A 17,277-nucleotide genomic window follows, 5' to 3' on the forward strand; every position below is an offset into this window, starting at 1 on the left:
TTAAATATTGCATGGAATGAAGAACTTAAGTAAGCTTAGAGATATTTTTCACACATTTAGAGCATTAAGGTTTAATGGAGGTGGCATTAATTTAGCTATGAAACTCTAGACTTTTATCATAGTAACTTAATGTAAGAATTTGATGTGTAGCTTTTGCTACTAATACTCCCAGAACTTCATCTGCATACACTTATTCTTGAAGTGTGATACTTTAGTTTATATATTAGATTCTTTGTATTTTCCTTACTTGGGAAAAGGAGCAAACCAAGGGTATTTTAATTCAAAGTATCTGAAGTGTTTATTGTGTTCCTTTTCCTAACTGATACATTGACAGGTTTATTACTACCTTTGTGTGTAGGTCTTTGCCACAGTTTCATTTCCTGCTCTCTGTCTCCTTTTGCTTTCAAAAGTAATCAATATTCTATAAATTCCAAAGGAAGGGATTACACTAATATTTCATAGTCACTGAGGTAGGGTTTCTGCTCCCAACAGTGGTAAAGTAAAATGAGTCCTGGATGCAAACGGGGTAATTCTTTCCTTTTGAGATAAAGCAGGGGCAAACACTAGATATTGAAAGTTGTTTCAGTTTGTTTGGGGCTCACTTTTTTTTTTTTTTCTATAGAGCAATAAAGTTTTTCCTTGAAACACTTAGCTGCTTTTAAATGCTTAGTGAAGTTGTTTATTCCCAGCTGATCTGTCTAATTGTTGTTAGTGCTGTGTCTTTTTGTGGGATCAAATAGAATAATACTCAGGAGAAAAAAGGAATGTAAAAAATGTGGTTTTAATGACTGGATCATTTAGAGCTAAACTAGAACTTTCAAGAAAATGAAGCAGCATTCACACAAGTGTTTTAATTTATGCTTCTGATTTCAGAGTGATCATTTAGGATCAGGAAGTCATTTCAGTAACCGTGAGTATAAAAATATTGGCTTTGTTATTATGGTTCTCCCAGTTCAAGCGAAAAAGAATATTTATACCTATTTATTTGTCTGATTGTACATAATACTCCTGCTGTTAAATTTTTTACACCCACCTGTGTGTTACACTTCAGTAAGTAGAATAGGAAGAGGTTCAGATGAATGCCATGACCTCTACCATAAACTCTGAGAGTCACTGAGGCCCTGTTTTCCTTTGCCACCTGTAGTTTTAAATTGTACATTGTATGAATTACCACATTTGCCTTTTTGATCAGTAGACATTTTTCTTGTGATAGTTGGCTTTTTCATGGAAATAAAAACAAACACAGTTTTTTGATTTGGGGAAATCAATCTCAATTCAGATAAGTATTTTGTAATTACAAGTTTCATAAATAATTACTTATTTATTAATTATTTTAGGACTGTACATAGTCTTCACTTCATTTACTCTTCAGTTTTACACTTTCTCTAGGAAATCTATTTTTTTTCCCTAGTGAGTATTAAACTCTTCACTCAGTATAATGATAATACATATCCTATGAATCTCAGAGAACATATTTTTATTTTGACTGTATATTTTATACTAATTACGTAGCCTATTTAACCATCTTTCATATTTCTAAAAAACAGCTTACTATAGACCTTACATAATTCCTTTATATTTAGTAGAAATAATAAGAAAAATAGATATTTTAGAACAAGAATAATTTTGTTGTACTTCCTGCTTCTTTTGATGGGATAATAAGTGAGGGAGTGATACTAAATGAATATTTAGCCTACTTTGGTATAGATATTTAAGGTTCCATTTATTTGGATTTATTTAGGAAAAGAAGATGTGCTTCTTAAACAAGGTCAAATGTATATGACAGATTCACAGGTAATATTGTTTCTTTTATTTAAAAAAGTTTTAAGAAAATATTTGTATCTTTAAAAAAAGAGAAAACAGTCCTATGTATATATTTATTAAATCTGCATGCATTAAGTAAAGATTTCATTATCAAAGTTGATCTTGCTTTCTTGAGTTTAATCAAAGCAGAGATTGCTGTTTGTGGTGCCCTCTAGAGTGTTTGTGGTAGTATTGGCTTAAACAAGATTTGAATTACAGTTTCATTGTCTTTGTTAATGAGCCTCTGTTATTATAGCAGTTAACGCTTCACATTTTCCCATGGAAGGGGGAAAACAGATATGACTAATTTTGAAATAAATTGTTTTGGCTTTGAAATGTATCCTTTCAATTAAATATACATTCTATGTTTTGGAAATTCACCTCTAAGTAAAGCAAGCTTCCAAGAGTTAGAGTATTGGCTTTTTTTTTTTTTTTAACTACTTATTTATCTATCTGCTTCAGGTCCTTATTTTCCAGTACGTTTAAGGTTTGTATTTCTAGCACCTTCTAAAGCCTGTAGAACTGATGTATATTTGGGCTGTAAAGGCTTTTATATACCTTCTTTTGTACAGTCAGAGTGAGTAGACCTAGGTAAAGTGTAAGGCCTCTTTAAGGTGGGAAATTCTAAGCATCTAAGTGGAAGGAATGGTTATCAACTTACCAGTATTTAAGATTAGGTAAGTACGTGATTTTAATAAAATAGGCATATAAATTGTGAAGATGTGTGTGTAATTTTGGGGGCAATTAAAATAGCTATAAGTCTAAAGATAATTGATAAATTAAAGGATAATTTGGCAGCAGATCCAGGCTAGGAAATTATTCCATGTTGTCAATTTTCTTTCTCTTGTTTCAGAAGAAGACAGTTTTCATTTAACTGCCCATTAAAATAATAGGATGTGTTCATGACACATGGCTTTTATCAATGAATTAGTACTTGTAAAGAGCCTTTATTGTAATAGGCTATATTGAGAAAATAAAAATAGCTAAATTTAGTCCTTCATGATTGCATGTTCTGGTATTTGAACTATTTCACTCAGAAGTTTAATTATACTTCCTCTTTTTGTCAGCACTTAAGAGAGGGAACAAGGTACCCTTCAAATTTTATATGACTATTATGTGCTATATTCTAATTTATTTTCCTAAGAAAACTTGATTCCTTTTTGTGAGTTGACATTCTTTTGACAGCTCTTATACTAGCTGGGTTTATTTTGGTGGTATTTTTAAAATTTAAAGAACATTATTTCAGAGTTGAACAGTAAGGGTACTCAGAAGTCATATGTCTTATTAGAAGTTAAATAATATGTAAGCCAAGCACTGTGGCTTATACCTCTAATTCTATCAACTCAGAAAACTGAGATAGGAGGATGATGAGTTTAAGGCTATCCTTATCAACTTCATGAGGCCCTAAGCAACTTAACAAGACCATGTCTCAAAATAAAAAATAAATACATAAAAAGGGCTGGAGATGTAGTTCAGTGGTTAAGTACCTCTGGGTTCAACCCTCAAGTACCCCCCCACCAAAAAAAATCCAGAAGCTGCTAAATAATATGTAATTCTTAGTACATTATATATCATAAAACATAGAGGTAAATATTTTTTGATAAAATTGATATTTTTGTTTTATAGGTAGGAATTATGAATGGGGAAAGAAAGAGAAAATAGAGCCCAGAGACCACAGCTATTTTTCTTTCTTGTTCTGCCAGAAATAGATTCAAGCATACAGAACTCCCAAAATATTTTGAGTATGTTAAAAAAAATCATATTCAAAACTGATTTTCTTGCCGTATAAATCAGTGATGTGATTTTTAGTCCTCAACATACCTACTTACTCTGAAAAACCCTTTGACTCCTGATGATGTGCAACCTTTTCTACAGTTTGGCAAATAAGAAGTCTTTGTCTTCTTTAGACTTTTGTGATTGATGCCTTGTTTTCCTTTTCAGTGTACTTCCCCAGGTATGCCAGCTCATATGCAAAGCAGATCTATGTTAAGACCACTGGAGCTATCTTTACCCAGTCAAACCTCATACTCTGAAAATGAAATTTTAAAGAAAGAGTTAGAAGCAATGCGAACCTTCTGTGATTCAGCAAAGCAAGATCGACTCAAGCTCCAAAATGAACTGGCTCACAAAGTGGCAGAGTGCAAAGCCTTAGCATTAGAATGTGAAAGGGTCAAGGAGGACTCAGATGAACAGATAAAGCAATTAGAAGATGCATTAAAAGATGTGCAGAAGAGAATGTACGAGTCAGAAGGTAAAGTGAAACAAATGCAGACCCATTTTCTTGCCCTTAAAGAGCATCTAACCAGTGAAGCAGCCACAGGGAATCACAGAATAATGGAAGAACTGAAGGATCAGCTGAAAGACATGAAAGCAAAATATGAAGGCGCATCTGCAGAAGTGGGAAAGTTAAGAAACCAAATCAAACAAAATGAGATGTTAGTAGAACAGTTTAAGAGGGATGAAGGTAGGTTGATAGAAGAAAATAAGCGATTGCAGAAGGAATTTAGTATGTGTGAAATGGAACGAGAGAAGAAAGGAAGAAAGGTCATGGAGATGGAATGCCAGTTAAAAGAATTGTTAGCAAAGGTGGCCCTTTCCATTCCAACAGAAAAATTTGAAAACATGAAGAGCTTATTATCAAATGAAGTGAGTGAGAAAGCAAAAAAACTGGCAGAGATGGAAAGAGAATATGAAAAATCACTTAGCGAAATTAGACAGCTGAAGAGAGAACTTGAGAACATTAGGGCCAAGTTCGCCCAACACGTGAGACCAGAGGAACATGAGCAGCTCAAGAGCAGGTTAGAACAAAAGTCAGGAGAGCTTGGAAAGAAGATCACTGAGCTAACACTGAAAAACCAGGCACTACAAAAGGAAGTTGAAAAAGTTTCTCTGGATAAGAAGCTCCTCAGCCAGCAAGTACATAATCTAACAATTGAAATGAAAAATCATTATGTTCCTTTAAAGGTAAGTGAAGAAATGAAAAAGTCACATGATATAAATATTGATGATTTGAATAAAAAGCTTTCAGATGTAACACAGAAATATACAGAGAAGAAGTTGGAGACAGAGAAATTGCTGATGGAAAATGACAGATTAAGTAAGAATGTTAGCCACCTGGAAACTGTGTTTATACCTCCTGAGAAACATGAAAAAGAGATAATGGCTCTGAAATCCAATATTGTTGAACTTAAAAAACAGCAATCTGAACTTAATAAAAAATGTGGTGAAGACCAAGAGAAAATTCATGCACTCATGTCTGAAAACACGAGTTTGAAAAAGACTCTGAGTAGCCAGTATGTACCAGCCAAAACCCACGAAGAGATTAAGACTGCCTTGAATAACTCTTTAGATAAAACTAACAGAGAACTATTTGATGTGAAGAAAAGCTTTGAAGGTATAAATCAAGAATTCATAAAAATAAAGGATGAGAATGAAATTTTAAAAAGAAACCTGGAAAACACTCAGAATCAAATAAAAGCTGAGTACATCAGCCTGGAAGAACATGAGGGAAAGATGCATGTTATGAGCCAGAGCCTAAAGAAGGAGCAGGACGCTAATGCTGCGATCCTGACCAAGTACAACCAAGGCCAGGAAGAGATTGTGACACTGCATGCTGAAATTAAAGCCCAGAAGAAGGAACTTGATACAATACAAGAATGCATCAAGCTAAAATATGCCCCAATTATCAGCTTTGAAGAGTGTGAGCGAAAATTCAAAGTGACAGAGAAAGAACTAAAAGAACAGCTATTAGAGCAGACACAGAAGTGTACTGTCAGAGAAGAAGAGGCCAAGAAAAGCAAGCTAGAGAATGACAAATTAAAGAAGGAGATTTTCGCCCTTCAGAAAGAGTTAAAGGATAAGAGTGCTCTAATGGTGAATTCCCGTGAAACTGAAAGAGCATTAAGCAGAAAAACAGAAGAGCTAAACAAAGAGTTAAAAGACCTGTCACAGAAATACACTGAAGTAAAGAAGGAGAAAGAGAAGCTCATGGAAGAAAATGCCAGACAGGGTTCGGAGATCCTTGCAGCACAAAATCTTTTGCAAAAACAGCATGTTCCATTGGAACAGGTTGAGGCTCTGAAAAAGTCTCTTAATGGCACAATTGAGAATTTAAAGGAAGAACTGAAGAATAAGCAAAGGTGTTTTGAGAAAGAGCAACAGACGGTGACCAAACTGCATCAGCTGTTGGAGAATCAAAAGAACTCTTCAGTACCCCTGGCGGAGCATTTGCAGATTAAGGAAGCATTTGAGAAAGAGGTTGGAATCATGAAAATTAGCTTGAGAAAAAAGGAAGAAGAAAGCCAAAACAAAACTGAAGAAGTCTCTAAACTCCAGACCGAGGTTCAGAACACTAAACAAGCATTAAAGAAATTAGAGACGAGAGAGGTAGTTGATTTGTCTAAATATAAAGCAACAAAAAGTGATTTGGAGACTCAGATTTCTAATTTAAATGAAAAACTGGCCAATCTCAATAGAAAGTATGATGAAGTATGTGAAGAGGTTTTGCATGCCAAAAAGAAGAAAGATGAAAAGGATTTAGTACATTTCAGCATTGAGCAAGAAATCAAGGATCAGAAGGAACGATGTGATAAGTCCTTAACAACAATCACAGAGTTACAGAGAAGAATTCAAGAATCTGCTAAACAAATTGAAGCAAAAGATAATAAGGTAGGCACAGTATAGTCTGTGTGGCTATGCACTGAAAACCCCAGAGCAGGACGGCCAGAGTAGAATGGAATTTTTTACCATAGAATTCCACAGACAAGCTGACAAAGTTATTAAATAAGTGCCCCCTTTTTGTTATGACTATTGATGTGCAGAAGATCCTGAATTGAAAAAAAAACCCACAAAAATCAAAAGCATTTTTCATAATGTTCCTTGGATAGTACATCTAAGAGTTGAAAAAATACTGTGATTCACTGGCTTCCTAGAGGAATAGTCAGAATTCAGTGGGGCCAGTATGTAGTGCCCCTCCTTTCTTATTGAGTTGAATACTGTACATTTGTTAGCCCCTTATTCTCCTTCCTAAAGCCTATCCTGTCCACTCTAGGCTTCAGTAAAGGGTTTATCTTCTAGAACTCATATTTTGTTTTGGCTTTTCCATGCATTTAAAACATTTGTATTACTGCATTAGAATTGTGTGACTGATCTTTCCAACCAGCTTTGAAGAGCAGGGTTTATAACTTAATTTTCTTTCTCTTTCAATCTCATGGTACAATTTACAGAATAGGTATTCAACAATATTTTGAAACCGGTAGTCACATAATTTCTGCTGTGGACATGAGCTGAAGATTGATTACAGTTTTATCTAACCAACAAGTCATTATTAAGTGCCTTCTATATGGCAGCTGCTAGGAACTAGCAATGAGTAAAAGCAGATTCAGACCCAGCACTCCTCATTAGAGAGTTATAAGTACAAATTCTGGCACATCTTTCCATATAATTCAGAATGTAAATTCTCTAACTTTGTTTGGAAGTGGTTATGAATATGATAGCATATAGTTTAATAGTACATGTTGTCATTTATTGAGCATGTACTAGGTATATATTTATGACCTCATTGATTTTCTTGACTATGAAAGGTTTTTCACCTTTCAATGCTCAGAAAAATAAAGGAAATTAGCTAAACTTTCCACATCGAGTCTGACTTCAAAGTCTGTGCTCTTTCCACTTCTCTAAAGAGCCTCCCTATTTTTTCTTTCTTTCTTTACACAAAGTAGTCTTAATAATACAACTTCCATAAAGAACAGGGTACACAAGTTAATTTTAGAAATACATGAGCTGTGTTCTTTTACTTTTTACACTTTGTCAGATGGAGATGCCTCTCTTTCTGTTTCAAACATTGCCTGGAAGATAGTTTCTGTACCTTCATAGATCCTTTTTTATTATTTGAAATTAAGACTAAGTTCATTCTTAATCTTAGGATGTGTTATATTCTTTAATTTGATACTTTTCTAAGAAATTTACTGAGAGGAATTAAATCAAAGAAATGCAAATAATATGTTGTATATATTGTTGATAATGATCTTTGCAATATTTCTACCTCATTTTTCTGGCAAAAAAAGAATAAATATCTCAAGTAAGGATTGATTTCTGTACAAAGATGTTTGTTATAAAGAATAAGTAGATGATATGCATTTACCATGACTTTTTTCTCTTTTTCAAAAGATAACTGAATTGCTTAATGATGTAGAAAGACTAAAACAGGCGCTCAATGGCCTTTCCCAACTCACATACACAAGTGGCAGCCCCACCAAGAGGCAGAGCCAACTGATTGACACTCTTCAGCACCAAGTGAAGGCCCTGCAGCAGCAGCTGGCTGTGAGTACCAGACATACAGGCCTTGGCTGGCAGCTGTCTTAGTTTGTGTGTAAGACTTTTCTGGAGAGCAAATGGATTTGTAGCTGTGTTCACATCTAAGAATGTAATCATTTTTGCCCCAAATTACCTCTGTTGGGGGCATAATAATATCATTTATTTAGTGCCTAATATATGCCAGGCACTACCTTAAATACTTTACTTATTTTAAATATAAAGTTTGTCTTTATCAGTACTCTTCAAACAGATTTTATTCCCACTGTTTGATTCTTAAGAAAACAAAGATTAAAATACTTCATGTTTGGAATCATAGAGCTGGAATTTAAACTTGGGATGACCAGTTTCCAATCTAGCATCTTTCTCATGCAGTGTGTGCTCTAAAATATTGGTCTACTAACCTAAGGGAGATTTTCATTATCTTCTATCCTTCCGAACAAAAATAGGAATTCCTGTGCTTTTATGCTTTATAACTTTAAAGAAGGTATCTGGATTTAGAAGTCCTTAAAGATGGGAGCTCTGGTGTTAGTCCTGCAACTCAAAAGTGAGTGGCATGGAACATTCCCTTTAATCTTTGGCTTCCACATCCATAAAATAGGATGAGAAGCCCCTTTTTAAATTTTTTTTTTTTTAATCAGGGTCTCACTAAGTTGTCTGGGGTTTTGCTCAGTTGCTGAGGCTGGCTTTGAACTTATGATTCTCCTGCCTCATTGCATCCAGCTTGTTCACATTTTTAATTGAGCTAGTACACATTGAATGCAAAGTAAAGCATGACCTAGTCAAATGCAAATTGTTGCCAATGTTTTCCTATTCTGTAGGATTTGGTTATGAATTGGTTTTGAATAGAAAGAAGTTGTTGCTCATAATTTAGATTTGAAATGTCCCCCAGAGGTGCATGTGTTAAAGACAGTCCCCAGCTCCTTGCTTTTGGGAGATGGTGAAGACTTTAATAGGTGAGGCCTAGTGGGAGGTCTTCCAGTCATCAGGAGTGTGTCCTTGAAGGGGATACTGGGACCCCCAGCCTGTCCCTTCCTCTCTGTCCTGCTATGAGGTAAAGAGTTTGTTCCCCCGTGCATGCCCTACTATAATGTGTATGCCTCACAATAGGGCCTGAAGCAGTGGGGTCTTCCAACCTCTAAATGAGAAATGTCAGATACAGAATTAGGAATGTAATACCAGATTCTGAAGGACAGGGTTCTGTCTTCATCTATTTGTGTTGCTATAACTCTAAATAACAGACCAGATAATGTCTAATGAACAGTAATTTATATGGTCTGTGGTTTTGGAAGTTGGGAAGTCCAAGGTCAAGAGGCTGCTGCAGATGAGGGCCTTCTTGTTGTGTAAAAGCAGGACAGAAGGCATCATGTGTGGGTGAAACTCATTCTTCATCAGGACCCCACTCTAGTAATCCAACTCTGTGATAGTGACATTAGACCATGAATGAGGGTAGAGTCCTCATGATCTAATCACCTCTGAGAATTCCCCACTCTTCACACTGTTGCATTAAGAATTAAGTTTCTAACACAGAAATTTTGGGGGACACATTCAAAGCATCCTTGTTTCCTAGGAAGGAATAATTACTGGTGGAGTGGGAGACTGTTTCAAGAAGAGAGTATTTGGCCTGAACTCAGAAAATAGATGGTGTTTGGTAGGCATAAGGAAAATAGAGGGTCTTCTAGGAAAAGGAAATAGGGTGAAGAGCCATGAAGAAGGAGTGTAAGGTGGCATGGCCCAGCGCAATTGAAAAAACAGACAAACAAAAAAATGCCTTGCCTGAATCTTGAGGCTAATATATGAAGCCAAATTGTGGAGGACTTTAAGAACCAAGCTGATGAGTCATTTTATACATAAAGAAGTGCCACTCGGAGTGTTTGAACTAAAAGGAGGTGAGGTTAAGAGCTACCTCAGTCTTGGAAGCATGGTAGGGAACCCAGGTTGGTGACAGGGAGATAAAATGAGAATTTAGCCAATAATCCAAAGCACAAGTTGATAAGTGTCTGGCAAGTTCATGCAGTATATGTAAACCAAGACAGTAAATTCATGTTACCTAGGATAAGTGGTATTGCTTTCATGATGAGTATTCTTGCACATTCATTAGAGAAGTTTATCTTCTTTCACGTTATGGAATTCAGTGTCTGGTAGGTCCCAGGTGGTTTGTTCTAAGAAGAGTAGCAGAAGTCCTTTGATAGGTTGCTATTTTGTAGCATCAAGCCGGAGGAGAGCATTGTCACAAGCCTCCACAAGTTTAGAAATGTAAATGCTGATATTCTGATATGTCCCATCTTTCCATATTTCTAGGATGCCGACAGACAGCACCAAGAAGTAATCGCAATTTATCGGACACACCTCCTTAGTGCTGCACAGGTGAAGAACTATTGCTCTGTTAGAAAGGGTATTGTTTGAGAGAAAATTAGCTTTTATTTTCAAGTAAATTCATGTAAAAGTAATTGATGTTTAAAGTAGCTGTGTCCCATATGCTTATTTAAAAATAATTGTGTTTCTTTTAATCATGGCTTGCATATCTCCCAGAAAAATTTACAAAGCTATATGGCAACACAGCTACTTAAATTTAGTGTTGTCTCCATCTGCTTGTCACTCATTTTTTAGACAGTTTGGCAACATATGATGGCAGAGCACATTAATAGTGTTGCTAGCTGGAGATAAAGCCTTGACATCCACACGTGGCTGTCAGCTGAAAGAGGAGAGTGGAAAGGGCTTCATATGTTTCTTGGTAGCTTAGGAGTATTTCTTTGAAATGTAGAAAATACTAGAGAAGTATGAAGAGGACAAAGAGGGCATTCGTAGAATAGTGATAAGTAAAGAAAACTTGGTCTATTAAGAGACTATCATATTTATTGAGCCTTAAATTTATTGAAGCATAAGCTTCCAAATTTTCTTCTTTAGGGGTATATTGAGAACACTGTTTCTTTTTAGATCATATTAAGGAAATACTTAGCATATTAAAATATATTCTTAATGCTCTGTATGAGCAGCATCTCCAAAACTGCACGAGCAGCATCTCTAAAATTCTCAGAATAGATTTCTCAGGAAGATGTGTGTACTACAAGAGACAAATGTTAGAGTGACAAGTGAGATACTAGGAATTATTTGGATTTGAAGGGTGTTAGAGCACACTGTTAAAATTTTTAAAAAGGTGGGGGGAATGAGTGTTGAGAGGAAATTTCAAATGAAGACCACTTTTAAAAAGAGAACTAGATAAAATAATAAAAAGAGAAGTCCTTTATAATATCAAATTCCTAAAATCAAAAGTCCTACTGTTTCTGTAGGTGGAGGGGGAGCCGCTGAAAAAGAATGAACGGTCTAATAAAAAAAGGCATCCGTACTGCCATCTTTTGAGTAGATGGAGGATAACCTGAGATTTCAAAGTTTATTGTAGTTATTAGAAAAAACTGTATGTGGACACCTGAATGGGAAGTTTAGAGGAGAATGGTAGAAGAGCATAGAAAATCTGTGTTATAGAGGATGTAAAGCACACTGGTTTTGGCCAAAGGAGGAGGAGCTTGCTCTCACTGAAAGATGCAACAAACTAACAAGCCTTTCCACTTAGTATAATCTACATTTCTGAAATTTGAGATTATTTTCTACTGAGTCCTAATGAAACATAACAAAAGCAATTGGCATTTGAAATAGTCTTGCCTTCTGGCATCATAAAGTTAACTAAGAATTCAGTTTAGTCAACTGTGGCTAATGTTTGAAATTTAAGCATCCTGCTGTTATAAAAACAGATTTCAGAGGCAAAACTTTATATTAATAGAAGCGTTGTGCTGAAACCTATTCAAGTATTTCAACAAGGAAAAAAGAAAAAAAGAAGTAGAGGATTGTTGAAAGCCCACCACATTGACTCATTTAATGAAGTCTCTTTCTACTTTTTAAAATCTCTCCTCCCCTCCCTCCTTCTCTCCCTGATTCTTTCTCTTCCTTTTCTTTCTTTCTTCTTTCTCCTTTTCTTTTCTTTAGTACTTGGATTGAACCCCGGGTTCTCTATCACTTTGTTACAATCTCAGATTTTTTTCTCCCTCTTTATTTTATTTTTTGAGACAAAGCGTGTTATTTGATCCTTCTGCCTCAGCTTCTAATAGCTGCAATTACAGGCATGTACTAGCACACCTGGATAAAGTGTTTCTTTTAAAATACAAATCACATCAGGCATACACTTGTAATTCCAGCTACTTGGGAGGCTAAAGCAGGAGGATCTCAAGTTCTGGACCAGCTTCCAGAATAACCCAGAAAGACCCTGTCTCAAAAAGGATTGAGGATGTAGCTCAGTGGTATAGCACTCCTAGGTTCAATCCCCAGTACCTCCCACCTGCACCCTCCCCCTGACCCCCCAAAAAAGGTCACTGTGCATGTACAATGATGGTCAACCTACTCAGTAACAGGGGAGATACAAATGAACAAAGGGCATTGTTTTTTTTTTTAATCTGTGGGATTGGTACATATTAAAAGATGACAACCCATAGTGTTGGCCAAAGTGTGAGGGAAATAGGCATTTATATCCTGTATGGATGGAAGTATAAATTGTTATAATCTCCCTAAAAGGGAACTTTTGTAGTACTTCACAAAATTAAAATATGAATCAGCTCTTCAACCCAGCAATTTCTTTAGATATTTGTCTGTAAAGGTTGGAAATACATTTAAAGTATTTTCATCTTTAGGGGAATAGGTAAAGAAATTTAATACAAAGAGAAATTATACAAATATTAATTAAGTAGCTCTAGTGAAAGATGTCTATGACACTAAGTAAAAAAGCAAGCTGTAAAGTGATATTTATTTTCTGATCACATTTCATATGAAAACTATAATGTGAGTATTATTTCCCCTCAATTATTTAGAAAATTTAAAAAGAAAAAAATCCTCAACAGTGGCAGTAGCAGCAACAACAATAACACAAATATGTAGTTGACTTTGTTCATTTGGACCTTAAGCTACCCAACCATTTAAAGCCATTATTAAAAAAGAGTGAGAAGCTTGTCCATTTGTTTTCTGTAATAGATGTTAAAATCAACTAGTGCATACTACTTATTGACTTTTTAAAAATTTTCACAATAGAGCTGTTCTTTCTTTTCCATTATTTCCTGTAGCCTATCACAGTGGTGAGGGTTAGCATGGTTTAGCATGGTGAGGTTTAGCATGTGGTCAGTCACAACCTCTTGGGCCCTGCGATAAAGGCTTTGACTTTCGTTATCTATGTAAACAATGATGACATGAAACGTTTCTTTCTCTCAGGGTCACATGGATGAAGATGTTCAGGCGGCCTTACTACAGATCATTCAGATGCGGCAGGGGCTTGTGTGCTAGCATTAGCACTGAGCAGCTCCAGTCTGACTTCTCCTCCTGGTGCTGAGCATTCTGTGTGCAACTCTGACTCTTCTGGGCCTGACTCTGCTACTGGAATTAAAATAAAATATATTTTGTTCCGTTAATAGGGTTTTTTTTAATTAGATGAGTATGTTACTGAGTTTTTCAATATCAAGTTAAATCTTATATTCTATTTATGTTTTTACAGTTTGCAAACCACATAACATTTTGCCTTGGACTAACTACGTACCTTTGAGCTACTTAAAATATGAGCCATCTGAGTGGTTCCATATGAAGAGGGGTTAGGCAGGAATATTTGTTTAAAGATTTATTTAAGAGAAATTAATTTGTTTGGTGACTACTTTTAAGAGTATCAAAGATCTTTTAGTTGATCCTGAGCCTCATGTAGTTTTAAGGCATGCATAGTAACTTGGCTGGCCAAGTTCTATCTTTATTGAGATAACTTAATGAGAGACTTTAACTTCTTTTGGAGGTACAGTATTTTTCTTATGCTAATAATTTTTATGCCTTTTAAAGTAAATTTCTTTTCATAAATGTTTTGTAGTGCTAAGTTACATTTAGATTAAACACAGGGGTAAAATATTTCAGGAATTTATAATAAAGTTCCTACATAATCTTTACAATGATGTCTTAATTTTTTTTTAAACCTGTGGTGCCTTTTGTTACCACAGTATTTGGAGAAAAATGATATGCTAGATTTTAAAGTGTCAAAAAATTTATAGACTTTTTTTGAGCAGTTACTTTGACATTTGCTGCTGTATTATATCAAGCACTCATTATACATGCATCCTCCAGATGTTTCATACTTATAGGAAAATTATATTAATGACATTAATAATGTGAAATACAAAATTAGTATTAGAGAATTGATTTTCAAAGACATTTTAAGTTAGACAAAAGTGCAATAACAGTAAACTTTATAGAGAGCAAGAAAATAATGAAATAGGACATGTTTATAGTAAATGATATAACCGTTTTTATTGATTACATCTCATTAAGGAAAGTTTATATGTTATTTTTATTAATATTTTATTTACCATTCAGACCAAAAATTTAGCACATAGCTGAACAAAGTGATCATTTTGGCTGACTTTTCTTTAATTGCAAAATGTGCCTTAGCAAAGTCTTTCACTATCCTGAACCAGACATGTTTATCCCATCTCTGCATAATGGGGAAAAAGGACCATCAGAATAGCTTCTCAAACCAAAGAATAAGCCACTGTATTTCTTCAGTATAGAAACAATGGTGAAAAATCAGAATTGGATTTATTTTTAATTCCCTAGGTAGACACATAGTTTACATAAGCAATATCTGATTTCTTTAATTATATACATTGTTGTCTTTTATCCTGAGTTCTGTTTAGTGACTTTTAGGTCACCATTGAAGCTCAACAGTGGAGCAAAGTTCTAGACTGAATACTTGAATTCAGTGTTGTATTTTTCTTAATAGGGCGGGAGGGGAACTTTATGTGTATTTTGTCTTCAACCATCAATAAAATATTTTCTGTAGAGTATTGTTGTGAACCCACTCCTTATAAAAATTTGGAACTAGTTCATTTCCAATCTTTGAATATTTGGAGTAGAAAATGAGGTCAAAATTCAGAATGGTAATCATTTTCAGTTAGCTGTCTAGAATCCTTTTAAGCTAATCCTGTTGTCTCACCTTTTGATATGAAAGGCAGAGATTGCATTTATAACACTGATAACTAAAGCCTTTTATTTAGTAAACAAGTAGGACATAGATAATGGATAGTGCTAATCTCTCTGCATTCAGTGTTCAGAAAGACTGAGAACTGAATTTAGGGACACATTCAGAGAATTATTGTCTACAATGTTGCAGGTGCCCTCTGAGATAATGACTGAATTCCTGCTGCAGTGCAGTCTTTTATCCTTTAATCCTTAGTTTCTCTTATCGCTCTTATCAGTCCTGCTTCATCAGAAAAGCTAATTCTTTGACTGAGGGTCAGTGTTATGATTAAAATCAAATATTCATGCAATAAACACTTTAAATTATAGTGACTTAATCACTAGCTATACCTGCATTGTTCTAAAATTTAGCTTAGTCTGTTATGGTTTGAATCTTAAATGTTCCATAAAGGCCCATGTGCTAAAGGCTTGGCTACCAGCCTATGGTGCTATTGGGAAGTGATGGGACTCTTGGGGGAGGGGGTGGCTACTGGAAGGAAGTTAGATCATTGCTGGGGCATACCCTGGAAAGAGAGACTGGGATTCTGGTCTCTCTCCCTTTTCCCTTCTCCCTCCTCTATGCTTTCTGACTACTATCAGGTAAGCAGTTTCCTCTGCGGCCCTGCTTCTGCTATGGTGTGCTACCTCACCACAGGCCGGAAAGCAACAGGACCAAGCATCCATAGACTGAAACTATGAGCCCAAATAAACATTTCCTATTTTTTAAAGTTGGTTATGTCAGACATTTTCCCATAGCAACAAAAAGCTAACAGTCTTTCCTATGGCTTGCTTTTTATTTGAAACCTTTTCTCTTGACCCTAACCAAATTTTATACAGTTTATTTATTTTTGTTTTTCTAAATGCATTGGCTCGTTGCTGCTTTAAAAATCTTGTGGCTTTAGAACAAAAGCATTTTCCCCCAAGTGTTACCAGCTTTTCTCTAACAAGAACCTTACCTGCCTGAATGGCTCCTGTTCTTCAGCTTGCTTTTTTCAAAGTTGGAAAGGGAAGAGTTTCAAATTAACTTTTGGGGTTCATGATGCTGTATCAGAACCCACTTACATGTATGCCAAATTTGACTCAACAGTTGTGAGTTTCTCTTGACTTTTGCTTCACCTGGTGGAAAAAAAAAAACAAAAACTAATTGCCTCCTTACTTTCCTCATCCAGAATTCTGCAACCTTGTGGTGATTTTTTTTTCTTTATGTATGTTCACCAAAGTAATGGAATGGCAGTACTCTTACAGCAAGATCTGGCTTGGAGAGGAATTGCCTGTGATGAACATGTAAAATACAGCAGCATATGGTTGGCAGAGAAGAAAAGAATCTAGATCTTACTTCACCCCCTAAATATCATAAGTTAATTTGGGGGGGGGGAAACAACAGATGAATAAGACAGAGTTTGCACCAGAAAATAGATTGTACACTAAATAGAAAATGGAATGTAGAATAGTCATTTCAACTCCCATTTCATTCAGTGATGTCCCCAGCTAAGCTGGATCTGATACTACGTCGTTGGAAATTCAACTCTTTTTCATGTTTTGAGACAACCTTGCAGATCAGTGTCTCTAGGTACATATTAACCTGCTTTTTAGCATGGTTTCTGGTCTTACTACCTGTATTGACCTTTGGCTCAAGTGAGTCAAGATTGTACAGATTTTTTTTTTTTAATCAAGCTGCAGCAGAGATGACATTCCAACAAGACTCTCTGGGCAGTGGGAGTGCTGGTGTTTAGCATAATTGGGCATGTGGTATCACTGTTCTGTTAGAGGGCATTTTCATTATTTATGCCTGCATGAACAAACATTGGGATGAATGAATTAAACCAAAAGGGGAAGGTAACAAAAATGTCATATGTAAATGAAAAAGAGCCAGGACTTGTGAGGTTTACTGTCACGTGTGTGTATGTATATATGTTTATATGTGTGTGTGTATGTTCTCAGTGAAATAATGGGAGACATCAATAAAAACAATGCCCCTTATAATTGTTATCTGCCATCAAATTGTTGTACTTAATAGGCCTGATTTTTATTTTATATTTTAAGCAGGTTTGCAATTTTTTTCCCTTGATAGCAGTCCTGGGAATATTCTGAATTCTGTAAAGAGTTTAGAGAGGTTATTGCCTTCTTAATAAT

The 17,277-nt window shown here is 35.3% G+C and overlaps 1 protein-coding gene across 4 annotated transcripts in view; it reads left to right on the top strand.

Moving 5' to 3' along the window:
• Positions 1-16,541, top strand: part of UACA (uveal autoantigen with coiled-coil domains and ankyrin repeats) — a 109,048-nt gene extending 92,507 nt beyond the window's left edge. For all 4 annotated transcript variants that reach the window (XM_081289547.1, XM_081289546.1, XM_081289545.1 and 1 more), the window contains 6 exons: positions 874-910; positions 1,742-1,794; positions 3,745-6,471; positions 7,972-8,124; positions 10,417-10,482; positions 13,366-16,541. In XM_081289547.1, coding sequence (XP_081145673.1) covers positions 874-910; positions 1,742-1,794; positions 3,745-6,471; positions 7,972-8,124; positions 10,417-10,482; positions 13,366-13,437 — 3,108 coding nt within the window. In that variant the 3' untranslated portion in view covers positions 13,438-16,541. The remainder of the gene's footprint in view (positions 1-873; positions 911-1,741; positions 1,795-3,744; positions 6,472-7,971; positions 8,125-10,416; positions 10,483-13,365) is intronic.
• Positions 16,542-17,277: the final 736 nt, after the last annotated feature.

Source organism: Spermophilus citellus, assembly GCF_964194105.1.
Source record: "Spermophilus citellus genome assembly, chromosome: 4".
NCBI classification, from domain to species: Eukaryota; Metazoa; Chordata; class Mammalia; order Rodentia; family Sciuridae; genus Spermophilus; species Spermophilus citellus.